Source organism: Dermacentor albipictus, chromosome 4, assembly GCF_038994185.2.
Source record: "Dermacentor albipictus isolate Rhodes 1998 colony chromosome 4, USDA_Dalb.pri_finalv2, whole genome shotgun sequence".
NCBI classification, from domain to species: Eukaryota; Metazoa; Arthropoda; class Arachnida; order Ixodida; family Ixodidae; genus Dermacentor; species Dermacentor albipictus.
Genome location: NC_091824.1, coordinates 55899789 through 55926706, shown reverse-complemented (window position 1 = coordinate 55926706; position 26918 = coordinate 55899789). Strand labels below are relative to the sequence as shown.

At 50.3% G+C, this 26918-nt stretch overlaps 1 protein-coding gene across 1 annotated transcript; it reads right to left on the bottom strand.

Moving 5' to 3' along the window:
* Positions 1–9663: 9663 nt before the first annotated feature.
* On the bottom strand, positions 9664–24244 carry LOC139059447 (homeobox protein Hox-C9-like). The gene is made up of 3 exons (XM_070537876.1): positions 24239–24244; positions 23419–23536; positions 9664–19533 (listed from the first exon to the last, which is right to left on the bottom strand). The coding sequence occupies exons 1-3, from the start codon at positions 24242–24244 to the stop codon at positions 19229–19231; spliced, it is 429 nt and encodes a 142-aa protein (XP_070393977.1). The 3' UTR covers positions 9664–19228.
* Between the last annotated feature and the right edge of the window lie 2674 nt (positions 24245–26918).

Below are 26918 nucleotides of genomic sequence, written 5' to 3'. Positions count from 1 at the left end.
TTCTCATTTTTTTCTTCTTGCTTTATTACATCGCATATCCAATGCTTTATTTATTATTTTTAACCTTCTATTCTTTGATTTTTTATTATTATTTGGTCATCAAGGTGACTATTGCTTTATGATCGCTATGATATAGGGCCAGTAGCTTTGTGGCGACACTGGAAAGGTTCTTGGTCAATGTGCGCTCTATACACGACCGATGACGCATCGTGGGCACACTGATGTTTGTGTAACATTGAATGCCGAACCTTTCTAGCGTATAGCAACTCTGATGTAAAAGATGCGAATAAAACGAAGAGAGACACGCACAGTGCACATGCACGCGATCACAGCACAGGATAGACGTCGCTTGTGCGGGTTTGTTGCGTTTAACGATCGTAACAGTGCTTCCTCACGGAGTACGTTCAGTGCGCTTGTGTTGAAAAAACGTGCATTCTCTAATTTGAGGAACGAAATGCTCTCATGCGATCGGGAAACAAAAAAAAAACTGTCTGGTCCAAACGTAGGATCGTATGGTACGCATGCCCTCCCGTGCAGTCATGCGTATAGGGTCATACACTGAGCTGTACGTTGACGGCATACGTTCGGCCACGTTCACAGTCGCTTGGACTTGCAATATGGGTATAAATGCTCTGTCGGTGTAACTGGGCTTTAAGGGTTTGCAATGTATCGTCCAACGTGTCTGCGCAACCTCGGGGACCCACTTTACGTAGTTTTGAACACACTGACCCGCACCCTAAATGTTTTTATACAGCCGCATTCCAATTGCATATCAGACGGGACATTCTGCACACACAAAGTCCCTACGCAATTACCTACAGCGAGAGCGCACTTTCTACGAAAACGCTGCTTTTTTGTGTCAAGGCCATAGAATGTAGAAAAGAAAATCACTCCGTTGGAAGAAAAACAGAGAGTTAGATAGTGATCTAAACCGGGAGCACGGCGAAGCGTCGTCAGGGGAGAGGGAGTCCCGCGACGCGCCTGGCAGCGGTCCCAATGCGCGCGCGGCGCGCCTCCTGTCGGGGCAGCGCCGTACATTGAGAGGAGGGGGTCTTCTGTGTTTGCCGCAAGATGGCTCTGCGTGTGCGGAAAGCGCAGAAGAAATGCAGCGGAAACGCACTTCGCAACTCGTGTAATTGTGACTTCTGTACGTTACATGGTCATAATTACCGATATACACCGCGGTATAACTTTCCACGGCTCGTTTCGAAGGCAACACCGCATTCACTAGAGGCGCGTTTGCACCGCTTGGAAGCATCGAACTCGTGGCTGAGTGGTAGCGTCTCCGTCTCACACTCCGGAGACCCTGGTTCGATTCCCACCGGGCCAGTCTTGGAAGTTGCTTTTTATTTATGAAGCGCCTGCCGTGATTTATCGCTCACGGTCAACGCCGCAAACGCCGACACCGACGCCGACGACACCGGCTTTTCTGCGACACGAGCTCCTTAACGCTATCGCGTTAAAAAAGCCACTGCGCCGAGAAGCGTCGAGAGCTGTAATTTGTCTCATCTTCCGACGTGTATACAGAAAGGTCACTCAGCTCCTCCCGTCCGGGAACCCGCGAACCGCGCGATAATCCCCGCAAAGCTTATCGGCAATCTTCCCTCGCGGATCGCACCTACAGCACTCGTATCGCGTGACACCCTATACGTGCAGCGCGCGGGTCCCGTGGCACGCGGGCGGACACCGGTCACATAGAAGCACAGCTGTCGAACCAAAAATGCCTATTCGTTTATCCCTCTCGTGCCTGCCGCCGCTGCAATCCCTCGCTCGCACTGCGGGAAACAGCAGACCACCCTGTCCTCCGTTCTGCACGTGGAACACAAAAAGAAAAAAGAAAACAGGAGGAAGACGTAGAGAAAGAAGAAGACGGCGCAGCTCGGCCGTCGCGCCTCCAGACAGCGCACGCAAGAGGCAACAGAGCGTCAGCGGCAGCGACTACACGGCGGCCAGCAAGCCGATCCCGCGCGCCACCGCCGCAGCCACCGTCAAGGCTCCGCGCGTAAATCACGACGCGCGCGGAGACGGCGACGGCGCCGAAGGCGCGAGGAAGCGGGCCAGCGCGTCGCCGCTTCTTCCTCCTCTTCTTCTTCTTCTTCACTCGTCCATCGGATGGAGGCCGCTGGCAACGCAAGCATGGCGGCGGCACCTCCGGCGCGCGTACGAGAGACCGCGGAATCTCGCCTCCCCTATCCGGCAGGCAGGCAGGCAGGGAAGCAGGTATACACGTCGCGCCGAAAGTGGCCCCGACGGTCTTGGTGTGGCCGGCAACTCGAGGCCCCTGCGCGCAGCGTCCGAGGGAGTCGTCGGTCTCCGTGCGAAGCGGCCGCAACCGCGGCAAGCGCAGGCGCTGCCACACCGCCGCGGCGACTCGTAAATCGTTGCTGCCCCACAGTGGCGCAGTATCCGTGCTAGCGCGAGCCCGGCTTGCGAGCGGTGCTGCAGGCGGCCGCCGCCGACGACTGCATTCTCGCCCATGGAGTCGAGTCTGTTGCGTCCCTTCCTCCTTTACCTTTTTTTCTTCTATGCTGTAAGTAGGCGCGTGCGAAGTGCTTCTCACGAGCCCTAAACACACACACACATGCGCGGAGAGTCCCAGTACAGACTCTCACGCGCGGTTTTGCGGCAATGGAGTTACGTATACACTTTCTTTTTTTTTCCTGTCCTGTCTCCTGTATTTTCTCCCTTCTTCCATTGTTGTTTCATTTCCGTGCCGTTCTGACGCGTTCGCAACACTTTCCGAGTTGGTTTGCGAGCGCTAAACGCTGGTGTAATCCCACCCGCTCTAATCCTCCAAAGGGGAAAGTCAAAACAAAAAGAGAAGAAAAAAAAAGCACAGATAAAGGAAAAGTGCGCAGAGCAAACGACATCACTTTTCGCGCCCTGTGGACGTCGTGTTTCTCGAAGGAGTGCGTGACACTTCCGCAACGAGTTTACAACGTGGTTCTCAAGGTGCGTACACACAATGCCCGCTTGCCTGCCAAACAATGTTAACACCGAGACATAGGACCCATGATTGAAATAAAAATGAAACGCCATTGGGAACACATTTACGGCGAGATGTCACGTCACGCCTATAAATGAGTAATCCCTCGGAGTCTTGCGACGTGCCGCTGCGGGTTTTCGGGAGTCAAGGCAGTGTGCTGCTGGACACGGGGTCGAGGGTTCGACTCCCGACCGTATGGACGGCATAACAAAGGGTTCGGAACGCGAAAGCGTCGAGACATCGACGCACGCGTTCAAGAGCCACACCTCGCCAAACTAAGCGAAAACCCCTTCGCTTAGGGCCCTTCTCACGCAATCTCGTGGCATTATGTTTTGTTAAACGTACAGATTTATCCCTGTCTCGTATTATCTACACTAGCTGCAATGCATAAGTGATTTACGTGATAGCGCAGAAGTCTCATTGCCTGCACAGTGTGTGTAATCGCCTCGTGCGTCAATGTAATTTGCATTAATAGCGCGATGTTATCACTCAAAGGACTGAGATAAGCTTTTATGCAAGGCTTCTGTGTTCGTTGTGACCTTAATAATATACGTCTTCTTACAACACAGGAGAGCGTACATTCAAACGCCGCGCTGGGTGCACCATGTCGAGATGATGTGTCCAACGTATACAGACGCGCAGAACTGTTATTGCAGTTAGCAAACCTGGTGCGGGTTACGTTTTTATGCCAACGTATAAATATATGTGGTAGTCGCGGAATACGTCCTCCGTAACAGAGCAATTGCTATCGCTTTCTGTAGTATATGTTTATTCTTCCTGTTCCGAAGAGAGCAGTCGTGCAATACAAGAGCGATATCACACGTGCACTCATACCCCCGTGTGTGTGCCCCCTTTGCGCAAGCTTCCGCGAATAGAAAAAGTTTGTCTTCAGAGGTTCTGCATTGAGGTGGCCGTGACAACTACTGTTGTCACCTTGACCTGGGGATCCGCAACAGACAACACTGGAATGCGTCCAAAGTAGCTACAAAAAGCTATTGATATATTGACTATAAATAGTGTCGATATAGTTTTGTTTTACGCTATTGATAGTAGCGTATTATGGATGGTAATGTGTTTGCTGTAGGTAGTGCTAGCAATAGTTTTGCGGTTCTAGCGATATTACCAAAAAAATTCGCGATAACTGACTATCACTAACATTCAGTTCGTGCGCTTCCACAGCACTCTTTTGGCAAATGAAACGAACTATCTGTTTCCGCTGTTCAAAATTCCTAATATGGCTATAATTCCCCAACTTATACCGGATCAACAAAAATTAATTGTTGCGGTTATCTCATCTACAGGTACAATGAAAATTCCTAGCAACAAGGTTATGCATATTTATAAATTTTTTTCCGGGCATTCTGTTATAGAGCATGTGAACTTCTTAGCTTCCTGGTTAACCAGGTCCCGTGACAATCACCGGCATGGCAAGCTATTTCATGCGCACGCTGCCACAGTGCGGAGGGTATCTGTTTTGAGGCGTACTGCGGCCAAATTGATGGACTCCAACGGACGATGTGTGTGTGCTGTGCTATGTGCTCTCTCTCCCTCTCCCCTTTCCCTATCTTTAATCTCCCTCATCCCTCTCCCATGTGTAGGGTAGCAAACCGGTTAAGCCAAACTGGTTAACCTCCCTACCTTTCCTTCTCCACTTTTTCCTTCCTTCCTTGAGGCGTACACTGCTACAACTCGGAGCTCTGTGATCGTGTATATTACCGTCCGCACGGGGCGTGGCTCGAGACATGCAGGAAAGCGACGCCAGTTTTGTGTAATAGACATTATCGAGGTATGTATAGCGCAGTTTCGTACTATCAATAGGATATATATATATATAGCTTTTTTGCCGTGACAAGCAGCAACAAGACGCACTTGAAAAAATCCCCGAGACGAGAGTGGGCAGCTCTCCTTTCTGCGCCTTGGGTGGTTGCCCGGTACAAGTATATATACATTGTATCTGGTCTCAGTCGTCTCACACTCGACTGTAAGGAAAGCACGTTTGGATTCTCCAGCTTCGTGATTCACGGTGCGCGCTCTCCGAAAAAAAAAAAAAAACGGAGTGGGCGCGCGCGCTGTCCACTGCAGAGCACAACTGCGCTGACAGAGGCGTGCGGCAATGACGGTGCGTTAAACTTTCAGCCCCGGCTTGTTGACGGCAGGGCCGCGGCCAAAGCTCGCAGCGAGAATCGACGGCCCTTTCCGCTTCCTGGAAGGTCAAAGCCACGGTCGCCGTGCCTGGTTGCCAAGCACGGACTCAACTAAGAGTGCGCCGAAAGACATCCGCAAGCTCTGCGGCTTCGCCAAACATTATTCTAAAATGCGATCTCGACTGGAACAATGCGCGAGTGGAGGGTAAATACGAGCTCCAGCAAGAAGAAATATAAGAATAATAAATGTTAAAAAAAAGATAGGAGGAAACGAAAATATATATATTGGCAAATACAACTTACTCAAGTTTGTCAACACGCCGCTCCCAGCGGCTCTGCCAACCTTGAAACGCCTTCTGGAGCTCTTCTTCGGGAATATCGAACGTCTCCTTCTGCGAATTTTTCTTTAGACTCATCAAATACTCCCAAACGACATACTTGCTGGTTAGCTTCTACTTAAGAAATAAAATTTCTGCTAGAGCCTTAGCCGGACACTAGTTATCGCCAGAAAACCATGCCCGATATTTAGGTATACGGTAATCTTTAACTATGCCTATAATATCTAGCTCCCTTACGTGAATTTCAGGATTGGAGGATGTCGCAAAATTCAAGGCCACACGAAATTTTCAGGTAATAAATATGAACACTATGTTAAAGAGTAATATAGTTTTACGACCCCAAGGAAACAGGGTTTATATAACAGGCTTCAAGGCGAGCCTCAGACGGGGCAAAATGTCCTTTCTTTTTTTTTTCTTCCTCGTTCCCCCGCTCACACGTATTTCCCTCGAGCGGCTACATTTACTGTAATATATCTCCCCTCCTAGACGAAGCCCGCTGGGCCAGTCAGTTATATAAGTTCTCTGAGCGAAGGCCTTCAAACGAGCCACGTGTACAACTTCAGTCTTGGCGGAGCGTCGTCCCGTATAGCGGTGAGACGCGTCCGTCGGTATAGTTTACTTCACTTAGCTGGTCAACAACAACGTACGGGCCAATATAGTTGGCGAGAAGTTTCCGACACACAACGCCACGCATCGGACACCACCGCCAGACTAGATCCCCTGCAGAACAGGTGACATCCCGATGGTGCCTGTCGTATCGTGCTTTTGACCGGTCTCGCGAAGCCAGCGTATACGCACTTCACTTCACTTCACTTCACTTCACTTCACTTCACTTTATTACCTTAAAAACCCCATCAGAGAGGTATTACATAAGGGGTGGTTAATAAAATAAACATTAGAAACAGGCGTTCATTTTGAGATATGGGTGACAACAGCTTCAGTAAAGGCAGATGGGCTTGTAATGGCTGCGATGGCGTGTGGAAGGCCGTTCCAGTCCCTTGATGCTCGAATAAAAAATTATGCTTGAAAAGTGGTGGTCCGGGCACGTGCGGGTGCAACTTGAAGCGGGTGACCGGTGCGACGAGATATGTATGAAGCGTCGAGCTTCTTCAGCAAGACGCGGAGTGTCGGCGATAATGAGAACGTCGTGGGTGGAAAAAGAAAATACGGTGCCTAGTGCGTGACGCGGCGGACGAGCGTAGATGAGGAAGAACGGGCTGCAGCCAACTAGTTTCGTGTGTTGCAGTGTTGAAGGCGTATGTAATGAAGGGAAAGACGTCGTTCGAGTCTTTATGGTCCGATCGAACGTACTACATGGACAACACTTTCACCAGTGTTCGGTTGGTACGCTCGGTCAGCCCATTAGTTTACGAGTGATACGGTGTCGAGTGGCGAAAGCTATACCCATACATTCTTTTTTTTTTTTTTTGGCGAGCTAGATCTGCTGGCTGTACACCCTAAAACGCCGTACGTTCGATTTACATGACCGCGCAAACTTGCGCTATGCCATTCCTCTCGAATGCTGTACTGGGAGTCCGCGACCTCGCAGAGAGGGTGTGTCAAACGAGTCACCAAGCCGATGCATCCGATCGGACGAGAGGTCTTACCTGAGGAGTAATGCACGAAGAACACGTGTGACCAATGTTCCGCGTAGTTGGCTAAACAGGCTGCGCTGTCTCGAATATAGGCAGAAATGTTTTTTTCTTCTTTTTTTTAAGAAACAGGAAAACAGCAAGGGAGCTTTTGCGACCCAAGTGAGACGTGCGGCACACACCTGGAACCGCGATGTTCTTGTAGCCGCGAATTCGTCTCTTATTTGTGACCGATCGGGGGGGGGGGGAGGTAAATCATACGGTTTCACGGCATTTCTTCAGATACACGCTTGCGTTGTGGAACGTTTCTCCACTCACAGGCTCGACACCTCGGCTCGAGAACTCCACGTTCGTTAAGTGGTCAAGGCGTACCAGAGCTGCAGCACGAGGTCGCGAATCATGGCCTCCGCGCACTCGCGGCGACCGCATCCCCAATTGGAGCGCTGCGACAAAGCGCTCGCGCGACGCAATTCGCGTGCACGTTAGACGGAGCAGCACCTCAAACGCTCAGCTCCCTACTGTCACCATCATCAGCGCTTGTCATCGCGCAACGCCGTCATCGTCGATAGCCTCGCGTAGCTTAGGATGCGTGTCACGCGAGTCCGGGCAGGATGCCGTAGTAGCTGCGTGCTCCGCCCACCTTCTCCAATATATATATATATATATATATATATATATATATATATATATATATATATATATATATATATCACGCCGGCTGCCGTTGCATCGTTGCTACATTCGTTGAAGAACCTTAGGTGGTCGCAATTAATCCGGAACCCTGCGTTGTTTTGGGACGTCAAGCCCTATGCAATGAATTCATCAGCATAGAAATGTCCGAAACTCTTCGACCGCAGTTGATCGAAGCGGTCGAGTGCGCTCAAACAAATGACTTTATCAGGCTGGAGCTATGACGTTTCGACAAGGGAACTGGTCCTGATTGTAGGGACTTCTGACGAAGACAAATACCGCAGTGCCTGAATGCAACTGCAGCGCTTACAGCTGTCGCGTCTTCTTTCACGAGAATCGTGTTTTGCGTCGCGCTATCTTAGAATAACAACAGCTAGGTTATGGCAGGTGCGTAAGTGCCCGCCCTACCCCGCTCCTTCTCCCGCCTTCCCCTAGGATTAGACGGAAAAATAACTAAAGTGATTATTGCGAGGCGACAGGTATACCTTGAAGCTATAAGGCATGACACAAGTGCGAAGCGATGTTATTGTCGTTTTTTTAAAAAAAAAGGAAGAAAAGTTATGTTCAGGGTTGATTTGCAATTTTTTTGCATTTCTTACTCCTCGGCCGAAGCCTGTAACTGAAAATCACCTAGTATCTCTGCGATAGTGTCCTGTGGCAGCAGCAGAAATGAACGTGCAAAAAAGGAAGGGAGGAGGAGGGGGGGGGGGGGGGGGGGCTGGATGAGCGAATGCACGAGCGTTTGACAAAACGAGGGTTTCCGAGTGCGTGTTTACTTGCAAGCCAGCGCTCGCGCTGCCATGTTCTTCACTCTTGCTCTCCCCTTCCTGCGTTATTGCGATATTTCATCCTCGACTATCGCTGACAAAGCTTGACAAGCGGCTTGTGCACTTCCACTGTTAACTCTGATGGCAAGAGCCCTTCTCGAAACGCTGGCTCATGGAACATCCCATAGCGAAGGCCGTGCATTTATATAAAGCAACTTCTCGTTCATTGGCAACACCGAATAATGGACACCTTCTCGTTCGGTCAAAGAGAGGGGCTCGACTCTACACGCGTGGAGTCGAGAAAGATTGGAGGCTCCTTTGTAAACGCATAAGCTTAGGCACAACCCTTTTTCATTACGCCTTTAAGAAAGCAACATTTACCCAAGTAACAATACATTTTGCCTCCTGCAAAGGTTCCTGGCAACGTTTGCTTTTCTCTTAATAATATTGTTATTCGATTACTTTATTCGAGGATCATTCTAACGTTGTTCTATTAATAATATTCTAATAGAAACGGCGTTATTGTGCAAGCATATCTGTGCAAGAAAAACTGTACGGAGATTTACTTTCTACCCGCCGTGGTTGTTCAGTGGCTATGGTATTGAGCTGCTGAGCACGAGGTCGCGGGATAGAATCCCGGCCATGGCGGCCGCATTTCGATCGGGGCGAAAACACCCGTGTACTTAGATTTAGGTGCACATTAAAGAACCCCAGGTGGTCGAAATTTCCGGAGTCCTCCACTACGGCGTGCCTCATAATGAGAAAGTGGTTTTGGCACGCAAAACCCCATAATTTTTTTTAACTTTCTCTAATGATACTCAAGTTCAAAATTGTAAAGGAATAAAGGAAAAAACATACATACGTCATTTCAAAACCGCGTGCACAAACGCGAAGTCGATCACCGCACTCCAAAAATATAAATGTAACAGCAACGTCAGAACAACGCAGACCGCGTCGAAACGATGATTGGTCAAGCTTATGACACCTCAACGATGGCTTCAACGAGACTGATTGCGCATGCGTGGTATAAAAGTTTCGAGATAAATAACGTTTTCCCAGTTGCTTTATTTTCTCCTTCTTCCGCCGTATGTAATTTTTTTCGTAGCCAAACGCCTGTAGACATCCGAAGACAGAAAAACGAAAGCGTCATGGGTTGACTCCGTTTATTTCATCACTCACTTGTATACACACACGCACACACACTCATGCGCACACATTTACACGCACAGTTTGGACACAATATGAAAGAAACAAAATTTTACACACGCGCTACAGAGACAAACTTTTTTTTTTATCTGCGCCGCTGCCCGGCGTCTGAGCGCTAGAATAGCTCGGGGAGTTGTGCGCGTAGCGCCAGCAGCCTAGTGGCGCAACACTTTTTCGAGGCTCGGGCCCTCAAGGTCGTCACACCGTTCACGTGACTTCACCTCATGCTTTCGAGACAGAGCGAAGAGTCAGCTACGAGCACGCACACTTTGAAGGGAGGAGAGCACGCAGAGGTAATAACACTGGCCACCCCCAGGTGGCGACACAAGAGGAACTGGCGAGCGAAGGACACCGGCTAGTGGGACTCGGCACTGACACACCTTCGCTGCGGCTGGCAAAGTGACCGACTGCGGTTCACCGAAGACTCGTCAAATCAAACACCGACGAGAGCGTGTCGAGTCGGAGGTCGAGTCAACTCGACGCTGACGCTCACCTGCCAATCGGGACAAGCAAGTCGACCAACCTGTTGGAAGACGCCAGTCCGGCTCGGTCCGTTAGGGAGCTTACATGAACTCGATTGTAAATTCCTGCCCGCATTGCTTATCGGCTTGGCTCTCTTGTGAGAAGTAAATGTAAGCGCCGTCTGCAATCTGATCGAAAGAAGAGAGCACTCCAGTTGGTCCAGACAACCTTTCGGTGCAATTCAGCACTTTCGTTTTTAAAAAAAGAAAAGGGGGGGGGGGGGAAGCATTTGTCCTTAATCGTGGCCGGTGTACCCAACCGGATGTAACAGTCAGGACAGAAAATTAAAACATATAGCATTGAATGTGTTTGACACTCAAAAATAGCAGTACATCTTGTGGCCCAGCTTTACCTTTATACTTTTTTATCCTTTTTCATATTTTTATTGTCTTCATCAGCAACCAGAGAGAAGCTTGAGTTGGGTACTAGAAAATTACTTATCGCACAATTTTAAGCAAAGATTTCAGTTTTTATTTTTCTATCTCTCTCTCTTTCTTTTTTCCCCCTTAATTTCTGGTGCACACGGCATAACGATAAAATTTCGTGGTGAAAGACAATGGAAGAAAGACCACGCGCGATGCCGAGCGTTACGAGATCCGTATGCGTTACGGATAAGCGTTACGGATAAGCGTTACGGATAAGCGTTACGAGTCGAACTTTCAGAGCCTGGAGTGGATGTGAATAGGAACGTCAGGGCATGGTGAAAGCTTTAAAAAATTAAAGAAAGAGGAATATGACATGTCAACAGCAAAAAGCCGCATACGCAAACGCGACTAAGATTAATTCGTTCGACGAGAGGTTTAAGGCGACGCCTAAAAGCACTTTGCCACCGCAAAGAAAACGCGACGCGGCCACCGCTGACGAGCAAATTTACGAGGGTTGAGTGAGGGCAGGAGTGGGGGTTGCAAGCACAGGGTTAAAAATGATCGACACCAAGTAGACTCTTGGCGACAGCTTGCCAGCTTTGCGGGCCAATACATCAGTGTCGCCGGTGGGCAGGAAAAAACTAGCGCATGCCTACGCTCGAACAACGGTCACAAATTCAGCATGCTTCAGAACTCTTTTTCTGCCACCGCGAGCCAGTTCCAGACAGTGGGAAACTACGCACACATACAAACACACAAGCACGCACAAGAAAAGGAATTCGGCGAGTTAACAAAGAGAGGAGGCGAAAAGACAGTGAAACAATGCCAGGAACGCGGTCACACAGCTTCCTTCGCGAAATGTCACAGGAAATAAATACTACAACCTTCAAAAAAAAAAAAATAATGGCAACTGGGAAAAACGAACAACGGACTTTTTTTGTACTGTGTCTCGAAGTAAGACAAAGAAGCTATAGTCACAGGTTATACAGACGAGTGTGGCGTTCACGAAATAAAAGAAAACAAAAGCAAGAAATAAAGTGCCGCGCATTTACATCGATGTGTTGCTTGCTATATTACACACACAGGGGCCGCGGCAGATGCACGGCTCAGGAACCAATCTGTATAAGCGCACGGTTCTCGTGACACATGAACGTTGAGATAAGATGCACGCAACCAAGCAGTGCTCCATGTTCTTATCTTTTTTATTAAATTGACTAAGCCATATGATGTTTTGAAATTCAGATGCAAATAAACGCGAAAGCGAGAGGCCCTGGGAATAACTTTAAAAAAAAGAAAGAGAGTAGTACACAATTCTGGACACCCATGTCGCCCGCACGTGAGTGAAGCTTTTTTTTATTTTCAGTTCCGTCACGACTGAATAGTTTTACGGTAACGCGGTCACCAACATGTGTGAATTCTGACATCTAGGTATGGTTTCGTTTCATGTCTGCTTCGAGGAAAACTCCACATCCTCACATGACAATTAGAAAACCATCAGTGGCTGAATATTTAAGTCTCTAGTAACGCCGAACGTTGGGAAAACCTTATGAAGACATAAAGGCCGCGAATTAGCAGGATAACGTGGCGCCAACAAAAACATTTAGCCCACTATATTTCTATAAAAAGCCACTCGTACTCTGATGAAACCGAAGTCTACATTTCAATGTCGTCTGGTGCTACGGTCGTATCACCCACCGCTTGTGTGACACGGAACGCGCGAAGAGCGTTGTCTTTCATTAGAATGCACAGTCAGATAACGTTTGTTATTCGGGCTGCGTAAACACGCTTGAAACTAACGACCGTCGCATTCTCTTAACTGTGTAAATACCGACTTGGCAAGGAGGCGCGGACAGCATCCCACCGCTTACTTGTGTATGGCACAGCAATAAATCAGAAGAAAGAAAGAAATGGCCGCTGACACTTAACGGCAATCGTTTGTCACGGAACACTAGAAGCACATGCACGGTTACTGAGGAAGCACGTGCGTGTCTGTATGTAACAACGGTTCACGAAAAAGAAACCGTCCCGCCGTGGCAAGCCCGCCGTGGGGTGGCATTCTTTCGTCTTTCTTTATTTCGTTTTTCTTTTTTTGGCACTTTCGAAGCACATTTATACTGAGAAGAAAGCTCCGGACACTGGCATACTGGACAAGGTTAGTGACCCCTATCATGGCACTCGCCTCGCGAATAGGTGGCCCCGCGTTGCAAGCGTTCCAATCGCTTGGATTTGTTTTCCGAGTGATACCCGACCAAACCAAAGCTTCTACGAGGGAGAGCAGGAACATATCGCTGCAGGGAAGCTGAATGCTAAGGGTGGTTTGGTATCGCCGACGGGCTTTGTACATTGCGAACTGAAAGCACACATTCGCACGTAAATACATCTAATTCTTAAATCGCGCACTTCTGAATGCTTTGCCGAATGGCCGTATCATGAGCCATATCGTGATGACTTCCGATATGGTGGGACACCGGTGTAACCTAACCTGCGTGCAACGTGGTGTACCTACTAGAGTTCAAAAAACACGACTCACGTTTTACGTCAACGGCTTAAGGACTGATCGAGAGCAACGCACTGAGAGGGTGCTGCCGCTCCTTTCAAGAGATGGCGCCGCGGCAAGTATTTGGAAATCCCTATCCTGCAATGCGCTAAGAGGCTCGCAGACGAGCTATGACTGCTCATTTAGTTCCCGTCAGCCTCAGTTGACTAACGGCTCGTGTTAGGTATAAGTGTATTAGAAATGCGCACAGACGGGGTGGAGGAGGTGGAACACAATAAAGGAGGGAAAAAAGTCGAACCTCTCCCTTGGATAAGAATTATTTGCCGGTATTCACGTTGTGACGACCGCTTAGGCATAACTGAATTAGGCGCATTCACAGCTAAGTGCGCTCTTACTTGACAGTTCGGTGCATATGCGTCCAAACTGAAATTGCCCGATTCGCCTCCTATTCACTTCGATCGTCAAGTTTGTCTGAACGTCATTTTGACGTAGCCATCCGTGACGTCATACGACGTTACCAGCGTTGTGGTGTGCGGACGCTTTAACTTCGCCAACTAACAGCGTCGAGCGAAATGAATGGACGAGAACTGCAACAAAGCACCGTCACGCACCTTTCCTGTCGACGTCTTCCTAGCTCAGCGGTTTCGTGCTTTTGGAAGCCAGATGCTTAATGTGACGTCACGAAAGTCAGACACCCACGCGTACAACAAGTCTGGTGTCGCTTGCGCAGTCCTCAAGAACGCGGATGTGCATTTCCAGCTGCCCATCGATCGATGACGAACGTGTGGTATGCTCTACAGCCAGCCTTCGTACAATCCCCATATAGCAATGCACTGCCACGCGTCATACTGCGACAACCATCCACACCGCACCGGCGAGCTGCAAAGCGTGACGTCATGGTGGAAATTGATAGCGTGACGAAATTTCTTCGGGTCAGGAGGAATCGTGGTGAAATTGAACGAAGACGCCGAAGATTACAAAATTGAGAAATCGACGTTTAGGATGCAGAAGCCTTGTCATTGGAGATTTCTTAAGGCTGTTCGTAAAACTTAACGAGCATCGCAACGACACAAAAGAGCACCAAGTGGGCACCAGCGCTCTTGCGGAACACTCTGACATCACTGGTCACCGATAGACTGGAAGAGCGCAGGCATTCTTGAGAGTGAAATAAATTTGAGTCAGCGTCTTCATCTAAAGTCAGTGCACATCGGTTCAACTACACGAACTTTGAACAGGAATTATGGAAGTCTTGGAGCTGCTCTCACACCATAAGTCACACAGCGCTCACTTTATTGTCCTCCATAATGAAGACGGCTCTCGTGTGGAAATCGAAACACGATTTTTTCTCTCTCTCTCTCTCTCTTTAAGATTTTAACACTAGCCGGCGTTCTGTCTCATTTGATGGTGGCGTCCCATAGAGGCGTCGGTGATGCCTCGAGTTACGGCCCAGGCCTAAGGGGACGATCGTGCTTATGATTTGTGTAATGCGCGCAATACGATGTCCCGCGTATGATGACGACGAATTTCGTTAGACGAGCTCCAAGCCCCTGTCGTGTGGAACGAGGCAGCACCCAAGCACAAGCCTACAAGCGAACGCGGCAAAATTTCGCGTTGCACTCTGTCAGCTGGGGCAGGGAGAAGTCTGGTGCAGGATTCAACTACACAAGGCCCATGGTAAACGTGAGACGATTAACCGGTGTGTTTGTTATGCGTGTGTTCGCACGGCGGCAGACGTACGTTGCTCGTTTGTACTCGGTAGCAACAGCGACAAATGAAGAAAATGGGAAGCCCCCTGCACGCGTGATCAGAAAAGGTTCGATATACGCTACCGCTACCTGCAAACTTCGCATTACAGATATACAAGGTGCCATAGCTTAGCCCTACACCACAGGTGTGATTTAGCGCGGAATTTAACCGAACCCCAAAAGGCTGCCATTTTCCTGTATCGAGGAACAAGGACGACCTTACACAACGCGTCGAGAGGGAGACGTCATTCAAGGCAGAGACTGTGCATACGGTTCCTCGCGCAGTCATGTAACGAAACTTTTCGTTACGAAACCTACCACTTAAATCAAGCGTTCCTATGCCGTAGAGCTCTCAAAGCGGCATCAACGCTGGCCCCGGGTATCGCTTAGGCATTTACTTGCGCGCAGGATGCAAACACCGAGGGAGCCCGCGGAAGAAAGAAAACAGAAATGAAAGACGGAGAATACAGAGAGAGAAAGGAGGAGGACGATGGCTGAGATCGTGCCCGACGGACGCGGCAGGGGTACAGACGTGACCGGAATCGCATTAACGCCACTGCCGTCACCACCACGACGCCGAAAGCAGCCGAGGCCCCACATGCAGAACGACCCGTCTTGCTTGCCCCCGCAGGGAACGGTTGGGGAGGAGAGGCAGGACGCGGGTGGGACACGGGGGATGGCAGCGGCTCGATTGGCAGCGGCTGTCGGCTGCTGCTGCTAGCGGGGAGAGGGGGGGGGGGGGGGGGGGTCTTTACGCCACGCTGTGTGCAATGCAACGGCGCTTGGTTCTTGCGCAGATATGAAAAGTGGGGGGGACGCTGGTGCGAGCGTTCGGGACTTGCGAGAGAGAGAGAGAGAGAGAGAGCAGCCGCGCTTCGACCGTCCTCGGCGCGTTGCAGCAGCGGCGGTGCCCGGGGCGGCTCCTCCCATTAGCCGACGACTCCGGCCTCGCTTCTGCACGTGAGACGGAGGGGGGCACGACAACGCTCTGCGCCGAAACGAGCACGTGCTCTTGCGGAACGAGCAGGTGACGATATCGTGATGCTCCGCGCGAGTCCCCATCGACCACGAAGAAATTCGAGTAGTGGAAGATGTAAAGTACGAAGTTCATTTCTCCGTCTTGTTGTTCTGACTCTTGCCTGAAGTTACAAAGCACCGCGACCAACGCGATCCGAGTTGTCCAGAGCCGAAATGTGATTTAAAAAAACATAACAGACGTGTTCGAAGAAACAAATCGCTGCTTCCCTGTTTTCTTTTTTTTTTCCCCTTTACGCCAATCGTGCCTATCGTTTTTTTTTTTTTCTATCACTCGTCGCGTGCTTATAAGCTATAAGGAGAGCGCATGGGCATTTGCGTTTATCCCAGACGATTGTCCAGTGTCGGTAAGTTTGATTCAGCCACTGCAATGGTTTCCTCGTGCGTTCCACTCTCCCTCGTCGATAGAGCGCTATAAATCCATCCATTGAAGTTTGCTTGCGCGGCTTACAAACGCCATCTTCTCCTGGTAAGACTGAGGTGTTGCAATGGTCGGCCTTCCCGCGTGCACCAAACATCGCGCGTTTCGCGATAACTTCTCGCACCTACCTGCGCATGCGCAACGTCTTTCCTTTAAGCCATGGTAGGGGATCGCTGCACAATTGTCAAAATACTTCTGCGTAGCGGAGAGCTTCACACGTATATGCCAGTGCCTGGAGCTTGCCACAGGTCTAAGATTACAGTGATGGAAGGGCGATGGGGGTCCTCGCCAGCGTCCACGAGCCATGCGCCTGAGGCGCGGAAGGAGAGAAAGGTAAGCCCGACGGCACCGAAGGGCTAAACACTACACCACATATACTATATTTATATTTATATATAATATAATATTAATAATAAACTACATTCGCGGTACACGCACACGGTCTGTACACATGGAAAGATGATCAGGAGGGGTGCTCAGACTAGAGTCCCTTGACAGCGCCCGAAGCGAGCGACTGGGTCGAACCGTGCTGAACTCTCGCTTCGCCGATTCGTCGCGTACAAAAAGCGCTGAGCGATCAGAAGGCCTGGGCGAAGACACTGCGGACACGTGTTTGTTCCCGTTTTGTTTATTGTTATTTTTATGTTGTTTATCTTTGTTGCAATTCATGGAGGAAAAGTGACGTCCTCAATTCCTCGCAATCTTCGCACGAACGTCTTACTTTGTTCGAGAGATGCAACTTGCGCCATGCGCATCGTGTCGTTTTTGCTCAAGAATGACAGCGCCCTAATTATGGTGGCAAGTGCTACACTCACTGAGGAACCACGTGTAACGAGATGGTATATTCGGAAACGGACGATGAAGCACACGTTGTCCCACCAAAATCTAGCACGTACCTCTTAGATATGAGCTAAGGGAGCTTGCGAAAGCAGGCGAGATGAGCTTAGTACAGTCGCTGCAGCACATGTTGAATGAGCACTTCACATCGTAAGCGCCATCGTTACCCCGGGCGAATTGAAAATAAAATAGAATTAATGGCGCTGCAGAAGACTTTGTTGGATACGACAAAGGCGGAAATGCGAGTATACCTCTAATGCTAGCGTACCGAAGCGCAGGTTATTAAACTGCGTTCGGCAAACGAAATTGTATCTCTGAATTCGCGAAACCGCACGGTTCCACAATGATTAACCACAGTAAGAGATTTTGGCAGACACGAATTGGGTCACCGGCATTCCACAAAACGAACGCGTCCTCATAGCAAAACTGAAGTGTGCCCCTGTATTGTATAGGGATCGCAAGTAAGAAAGGTGCCACGCCTCAGGCCTCGAGATCAACTCAGCGTGGTCATATACCACATAGTTCACGCAAGGAACGACGTCACCAGAAACGCACGCTTCATGTTTTTTTTTTCCACAAGACGCCAAGAACAGAAACAAATAAAAAAAAACAACGCACGAACACTCAGTCACATTATGAAAGTCTGATGAACAAGCAAACCTCGCGCGCACTCGATAGGAGGAGAGCGGACTCACGCAGTTCTCAACAGAGCCGGCGGTTGAGGCTCACTCGGGAGCGGCAGCAACGGGCGAGGAAGAGAGGGGGAGAGGGCGCGTTGAGAGCGGGGAGGTAGTGGCTGAGACTTGGGTGGCGGGATGATGACTCGTCGAAGGCGACGACGACCACGTTGTTGGCGGCGGACGCCTCGGGAAAGACAAACAAAAACAAAAAAAAAACGTCGTCCGGGTGGAACGACGCGAAGCTCCCGAGGGATCCCCACGTAGCGCGCACACCTCTTTATGTACACACACGCACTGAACACACACAGAAAGACGCAACCCCGCGCTGAGTGCCGGGGCAAGGGGCGGCGGGGTTGAACCGAAGGCCACCCTCCTGAAAGCACGACGTCATCTCGTGTCCCGCACAGTTCCACGGCAGTCTCCGTGTCGAGGGTCTCATAAGAAGGAGGTCGCACATAGCCATGGCACAGCGGTCTATAGCCACAGTACCGGCTGGTCCGGAAGGTCGGCGAAGGCCCTGGCGGCGGCCGCCGAACGAGGGAGAGATCATCGCTTGCGCTCGCGGGCGCCCGCTGACTCGAGGTTGACCGTCCTCAGCAGAGCAGTCGCGCACTCGTGCTTGCACGAAGGTTACATGTGTGTGTGTGTGGTTCACATAGGAGAAGGTTGGCCGCCGCAGCCTGTATATATACGGGTGGCACTCACGAGGCGGCGGCACCTCGTACAGCGTCCAAGGTGCGCTAGCCAGGGCACAGTTCAAGAAGGAACCCACGGGGGCAGGGGCATGCAGCGGGCTGTCCTCGTGTCATGTTTGCCGGACACAGCGATGGGGGACCGCTGCCGCCAGCGGCATAAAAAAATCCAATCAGCTGATAATCTTCAACAGTCACTTTCTTTCTGTCTGTCTTTCCACTGTGCTTTAGACAAGTAGTAGGTCTCTTTTTTAGGTTATGAATACATCGATTTCTGCACAACCAGATCAGGGAAGTGGAGCACCAGACTTCGAGAATGATTCGAATAAAAGATTCTCATTTCTTTTGTTGCGCATCGCTGTGCGGACATCGACAAAACTGCTGAAACTTCACCAACGCTGGATGCGCAGCAGACAATGCGTTTCCAGTAGAGCAGGTCATATGCGCACCGTAACTAGGCTCGTTACAGATGACGCATTGCCTCCAATTTGTCCCAAATACTGCGCTCACTGCCGGTGGGCAGCTGCGTTCTTTGGCTTCCAGCAAAGCAACAATGGACAAGCTTGGCATGCATGCTTTTCCCCCGTTTCTCTGCGGGGCGGCCGGTATAGGCGGTGCGCGCCCCCTGGAGTCGACCGCGTGCATCAGGAGGAAGTGGTGGCTGTGAATGATGAGGTGGTGGTGGTGGTGGAGGTCTGCTCAGGCCAGCAGCTACTTTGCCGCCACGACCGCGGCGTTGTGGTGGCTGTTGGCGGCGTTCTCGGAGTTCTGACGCTGGCTGTTCTTCTTGCTCTTCATGCGGCGGTTCTGGAACCAGATCTTCACCTGGCGCTCGGTAAGGTTGAGGTTGCGCGCCAGTTCCCAGCGCTTCTGCTTGGACACGTACGCGTTGAAGAGAAACTCCTTCTCCAGTTCCAGCGTCTGGAACTTGGAGTAAGGCTTACGCTTCTTGCGCACCGTCACGTTGCCCGTCCACTCCAGCGGGTTGGCCGTCAGCGACTCGCTCACCGTCGGCACTGCGTGCACAGAAAAAAAAAGAACAGAGGACAGGTACGTTAGTTCCTTCAATCACGTGAGCATGAAAAGTGTAGTCGGCTCTCAAAAGTCCCTCGGCATAAAACGGCTCTTTGACTTCTATGATACAGCGGAAGTCCATGGCGTGAACCCTCTACGCTGAACTAGTCCCTGCGTTTAACACTGGACCTGGACGCTGTAAGAGATGCATCATTAACTGACACCCTTACAGACGTAAGGGTGTGAGTTATAGATTAATCTGCACCCTTAAGTACCTTTAAAGGTGTAAATCGGTTTACAGTGGTACTAGTGCCAGCGCGTTCAATTATTGCCACGATGTGTTCAACTATAGCATGCTTCAGGACCGTTCTTGCGTTGCGATATCTTTCTGTGCGAGGTACAGGCAAGGATCCCTTTAAAGAGGGTGTGTCAGTTAATGGACAGCGCCTTTAAGCTGCCAGGTATAGCTTTAACGCAATCGCCCGTTTCAGTATGAGTTCTATGCGCTCTTGTTGAACATAGCGTCACAAGACGTCGCCGTCAACGGTGCTGCTTCCGTGTGCAACTCGGAAGTCAAGGTAATGCATTAACGGCAACAAATGCACGCATGAGAACACAAGCTCTACTAATATATCAGAGATTTATAGCAGACCGGTAATCCAGGCCCGGTATGGTATACGTGGCACTGAGGCCGCGCTACTGAGCATGCGCATAACGGGTTCCGACTCACCTGCGCATGCGCCAAACCCGTACTGCGCGCTGTACCGTGACCGGATTCCTGGTCTGCCGTAACTCTCTATTAATAGAACAGAAGTAAACAACACTAGTATACAACATACAATACAAAATAAACAATTGCAGGCACATGCGAAAGCAATAAGGGTAAGAAAGCGCCGTCATTCTTGATAAAAGCAACTACTTGGTGACAGACACTGCATACACTCAAGCCAAGAGCGGCCATAGGGGAAATTAATCATTTTTTCCTATTGAACAAGGCACTATTATTCTGTTGTAATATTACATTTGTGTTTCCCTTTGGTATACTCTTAATAGATGGGAAAGAAATAAAAGTGGAAGGACACAGAACATGCACGTGACGCGTGGAGTGCTCAACCACCAATTAAGATCCCTATCAGCGACGCCCCTCAACTCGCTCCTCTTTTTTTTCCTTTTTAGCGGTCAGATGCCTTTAAAACGAAGTGAACAAGACACTTACTATTTTTCGTTATATGGATTACTTCGTTATAAAGGTCCTGTTTCAGAGAACACTAAGGCAAAATAAGCATGTTTATTGCAGGAAATAAAGCTTTATTCCGAACATTCTGAAATATTTACTTTTAAAAGTGAATGTGTGTGCGTGTGCGTGGGTGGGTGTGTGTCTTTTCCTTCTGTACGCTCTGCTTGATTAACTGACTACTGCCGATATGATATTGCTGAGGGCAACATAGCGCTAAGTCCCGATAGTCACGCAAGTAAGAGCGCAAGGATGTCGAATCGAACAGCTTGAAGCGATCACTCTATTATACGAAGCCGAATCCTCGTCACTGTTCTCGGCGTAACCGACTAGACTCCATACTGCCGGCACAAAGTTACAACAGAGAGTCCGTGCGGGCGCATCTGCGTAACGTCGTTCTAAAAGACCAATAATTGTGACCACGAAATTGTGAACCAAAGACGTGTAGATTATTTCGGCAATAAAGCCGTATTCTTTGTAAAGCTCTTCGTTATAGCACTGGATCCTACGATATACGCGTGAGATGGAAATGTGGCCAGTTCAGGTTGCGACACCTTCGTTATGCTAATCATACCGCGTAAAGGCGTTCGTTGTAATGTCATTCGAGATGTACTCGTTTATGCGCGCAGATGCGTAGAGCATGCGTTGAGCCACGGCGATTAGATGGAGACGGAGAGCAGCTGGTTACCAGCTCGCGCATGCTAAGCACGCGAGGTGGGAGAAAAAAAAAAAGTGCTCGACGCAGTTTCACACGCGCACAACATGTACACCAACGCTTCGCTCGAAAAACACAGGCCAAGTTCGAGCAATCACGAAATCGCTGCCACGCATGATCACATTGTCTCTCTCTGACTACACCTGCATGGCTTGGCTGTCGCTTCTGCTGTGCATAGCCGAAGCGCGGGAGAGAAGAAAATGCACGGACGTGCAGCGCTGATACAGCGATGCACCTGCACGGAACGCGCATGTTATGCATGTATACTCGGATAAGGAAAGATTTTGCCTCGCGCGAAATATACACACATTTCTGGCGTTCATTCTCTCTCTCTATCTCTCTGTACACGCGCGCGCACACGCACGCACGCACGCACGCACACACAAACACACATACAAACACACACACACACACGTGCTTACGCGTTTACACGTGTTTTACTTTTTTCGTGCAAAGAATAAGAACTTGCATGACTACATGTCCGGGTGCATCTGTGAACGACGGCTATCATTCAACTATAGATGCAGATGCAGATTCTTGGTCTGTTTATGTTTCCTTTTCTTATTGTTCCTTTTCCATGATGTTACCTTCCTATGTGCCTGTGTTCGGATGCTAGCACTATAGAACGTAACTAATCTTTCTTATTTTTTTTTCAATTATGTAGACAACAGTGGCGCGCCATGGGCATTTCTGCAAGTGCGAACACAATTCGCTTGCGCCAAACGTTTGTTATTAGAGGTGTGCGAGTGTTCGAAGTTTCGAATACGGATTACGGACCGAATAGTCCCAGCTGCTATTCGATTCGTATTCGATTCAGGAATTCACTTTTCGAAGTTGTCGAATATTCGTTTATTTCTTATAAGTAACGGATAACAACACCTATTGGAGTCTCGCGGTAGACAGAACGATCCAATTAGTGACTTTTTCGAATGATTCTGCTACAGGAGAGCTGTGGTTCTTGCTGCAACAGCGAGCTACTGCTCAATAATCGCCAGTCATTCAACAGGAATGGCTCGCATTTGTCGAGCAACCCGATAAACGAAGTTGTTTAGATTTATTATTTTGTCAGTGTCACCAGATTTGCACACCCTTAGAACAATGTTAGGTGCTGTAATGGTATCACTGTCACACTGCTCCTCTTCAACGAACACAACACTGTACGCATATCTGGTGACGTGTTGGTCTTGTGTTTCATTATTGTCGTTGCTTAGGTGCCCCCGTTAATTGAAAACGGTTCCTTTTTTTTAATTTCGAAGCTCTTCTGTTGCCCTGACGTCTAACTGCGAATAGTATTACATGCACGTATCAAATATTGTACAGAAGCCAGATTTTCTTTTCACCAAGCGACTGCACGCGAACTTCATTTTCCATGTCGTTTTGGGAATGGGGAAAAAATACATATACATTCTACATTCTATTTGATATTCGATGGTCGTGCTTATAGAATATTCGTGTTCGAGTAGATTCAGAAATATTACACTTGAACAACCCCACTCCTTATATATCCACGTATGAAAAAGAAACAGAAAACCAGAAAGAAAAATAGGTCGATCTCGGTTGCATCATACTCTGCAACTCAACGCCGTATCGATACTAAGCTATAACAGCCGGTGGTTGACACATGTCTGCTCCGAAGGCGCAACGCCTTCGGGGCAGACATGTGCAGACAGAACACCACCCGATCAAGGAAAAGGGCCATCGCAGTTTGCAACACAACTTGAACTGCGCCAGTAACTCCTATAAGCGGATTCAGAACTTAAATACTTAGGAAGCGCTAACAACGCGGCTATCGAACAGCGGTAAGTGGCACGTCGTGTTTTGAGCCGAGCGTACGCATGCAACGGGCGCTCCGCTTTTTGCCGCACCTAACGGTACGGCTGCCGCCATCTGTAGGCCGAATGAGGAAACGCGACTTACGCAAAAAAAACAAAAACGAACCTGCCGCTGCTGCGTTGCGGCCGCTGGCTACTTGCTCGGCGCGCGTCGTGCGAGCTGCGGGCGAGGAAGCGACGCACGCCAGCGGCTTAAGCGCTGGGCAACGCGGGTCTGCCACAGTCTGGCACGGGCAGCGTAACGCCCGGGGCCTTGGCTTCGGCTTGGCTGAGAAACGAAACAGGCCGGCTTGCACTCGCGTTCCCCCCCCTCCCCCCCCCCCCCCCGCCACCGGCCGCCTCCAAAGCGGTCCAGCGAGCGTGGGCGCCAAAGAAGAGGCTGCCCGTAGCCGGCCTTCCCTCCTCCTCCTCCGTCCCCCCACAGAGTCGTAAAAGCGAAACCCAGGAGGACAATGGCGGAAAAGAGGCTCTTCTTTTCTGAGCTGCCTTTTATACCACGCCGCGCGCTTGGGAGGGGGAATGGAAGCAAGAAACGCTTCCACCCTCCTTTGACGCGCAACACAAGAAGACGCCCAAGGGGGAGAAGAGGGCCACAACAATAATGATGGCGGCCATACAGACGCCGGGGCAAAGCGGGCCGCCGGGACGAAGCACTACGGGAGAAGGGAGCACGCGCGAGAAAAGCCACGCAGCCGGAGAGAAAAGTCAGCGCGGTGGAGCCACACGAAGGTTTCGCGGTCGCAGATGTCAAAGTGGCAGGACTAGCCTGTTTACTTCACTCCTGCTATGCTTTGTTTTTGTTGGGTGGGTGTGTGCGTGCGTGCGTGCGTGCGTGCGTGCGTGCGTGCGTGCGTGCATGTGTGTGTGTGGGGGGGGGGGGGGGGGAGGAGTGGTCACCACGCGCTGCTGCATATTGCTTTCCTTACCGCCATGGCGTAAGTACATGCAGGGTTGGCTCTAGCGCACCTATCACTAGTCATCTATGCTCGAAGGTCCTTCACTAGCCTCTCCACTTCATGGTCAGCTGACGAGATCAAACGTCTGTGAAGTCCGCAAGGAGAGGGCACAATCTACACTTGACACTCGGGCTATAAGTACTCGGATCCTGAATTCGGATCCTGAGACCGAACGTCCAGGATCCGAAACGAGACGAAATGTCCACTATTGCACATTCCGTCTCGTTGGACATTCAGGGGCGTTGAAAATTCAGGCCGCAAGTGGGCTGCGAGGCCCACATGTCGCCCAAACAGCGCTCACCCAGCCCATCTGCGTCAGTTGACTGCTATAAAGGTTAGTCTCCTTTTTTCGTGTTTGGTATTATTACTTACCTCACTCGTTTGAACTAATGCCCCACTCGAAGCACTTTCTCGCAGCGCGCTTAAGCTGCAAGTGCATCGTCTCGTTATCGGGACTTCGTCGCGGCTATTCTGTCGATAACGCAAAGCGTTCCGCCGTTCCAGTACCTCGCTTCCGACATCGCAGGCACAACGAGCCACACGCGTTACCGTGTGGCTGAATAGCTCTCACTGCATAGAGCTATTGCGAACGCAGCGGCGTAATCGATGCAAGCGTTTGAAAGGCAAGGAAAAATGCGAAGTTCTTATCTCCGTTGATCTGAATGCGGAGGCACGGCGCAACAAGAAGGCAAAAGCAGGCGCTCCCGCTGTCTAGCGCCGCGGAGACTCGGCGGCGGAGACGCGTTCGGCATAAGGGCAACGAGGCAATAAGAGGCCTGCCTCTCAGGCCAGCCGCCGATGGCAGAACGGGTGCGAGATTCTAATGGGCGATAACATCTTCGCGTACATGCGTAAGTTCCCATGAATCTCCGCGTCCGGCGTCGAGACACTATTCAGCGCATACAGTACGTATATAGCATGCGACGGCGAAGCCGTGTTATAAGCTAGGCAAGTCAAGGCGCTATTCACTGCATCCTGTACAGTATGCGACGTCGAAGCAAAACATATACTGCGTTCCTGTCAAATTTACCGGTTGCTGATCGGTCCGAAACTGTGGAGTTCGAGTAAAAAAAAAAAAGCATTAGCAGAACCGGGTTCGCATTCTTGGCCGTTAATCGTTGCGGACATTTTTGGCGTGCCTCGGGGCAAGCGAGTGGAAATGGACTTAACGAGAAGGACGACGTGCGCATTCCCATCCTGTAAGCCTTACTTCAACGAAGCATCGCCTTCGAGCGCGCCGACAAGATACCCGTTGTTACGTCACGCAAAGTGAAACTGTCGCCGAGAGTGATCGATCGAAATTAACACCGCCAGCTTCGGTGACACGACAGCAAGACTGGAGCCACCCGCAGTGCAAATACGAGCTCAGGCTATCGCCATTACGCCAACATCTGGCCTTCAGTCACGTATTCCACTTCGTTCTTACTGTAGCGCTGACCACGCGCACACCTCCTCGCCCGTATACTATTATTTAAATGCGCCCCTTTGGAACCTCAGGCATTCCCTCCACTGCCCACCGGCCAACTTTCTTCGCGCGTTTTGTGCTGAGCTCCCATGCAGTAGCATCGCTTCTGGCCTTGTGTTGAACGCGTCCGGCCTTCGGCATACGGCTGAGGACTGACCAACTGCCGGTCTTACACAACTTTGCTTTTTTTATCCCTAGCCTCTCTACATCTTCTTACACCTCCTCCCCTAGCAGCATGCGCTTTTCTCCAAATCCCGGCACACGCCTACAAACAGGAGCACAACAGAGACAAGACGAAGGCACAAAGCTGACGATCCGCACCAAGGAGCGAGATCAGTCGTTCCCCTCGCCGCCTACCATCCCCAACCGAGCGCGGTCGAATCAGTGGCAATTTGAGCACGGACTCACGTTCGCGCCTCTTCCGGCAAAGCCTCGCAGGCAGACCTGATTGCGAAGAAACGTCCTCAAACACAACCCCGCCGGCATCGTCCCCCCTCCCCCTCCCCCCTGCCTTTTTCTTTCGCTACCCCTGGCTGCGCGGCAAAAGCAGCAGCTCTGCAGGACACGGCGAATGCACGCGCGATGGTGGCGGCACAAGCGTATAAGTGGACGAAACAGAGATATAACAAGAACACAGAAAGAAAGGTCATTTTGTTTGCACAAAGTGTCGCGGACGACGGAGAAGGGAGAGAAAAAAAAAAGGGGGGGGGGGGGGGTATGCGGCAGACGTTCGGAGTACCGATTACGACGTTTTACGTTTCGCCGTGTGCGAGCCTTGAAAGCCAAAAAAGTTCCAGTGTCCGGTCTGGACGCTACAGCTAGCGTGGCGAAAAAAAAAAAAGGAGAATTCATTTTGCTTTTTTTTTTAGATTCCTATGACACAGCTATAGCAGATGCACCATCTTGCATGCAGTGGTCGGCGAGCGGATCATTAGCGAAGGCGGTGCGAGAACCGATGACGACGATGATTATAAGACAAACAGAAGGCGCATGCTGTTTCAAGACAGTTGACACGAACCAGGGGTTTGGCGCATTATCTGTATGTCCGAGTGCAAAGTGTGAACTTCTCTCCTCCTTCAGTCTCCTTTCTTAGTGCAGGATAGTCAACCGTGGCCAGCCTGCAGTGGGTAACATCTCTATCTAAATTTCCCTCGTGACTTTCTCTCTCTGTCATGACAGGGACAC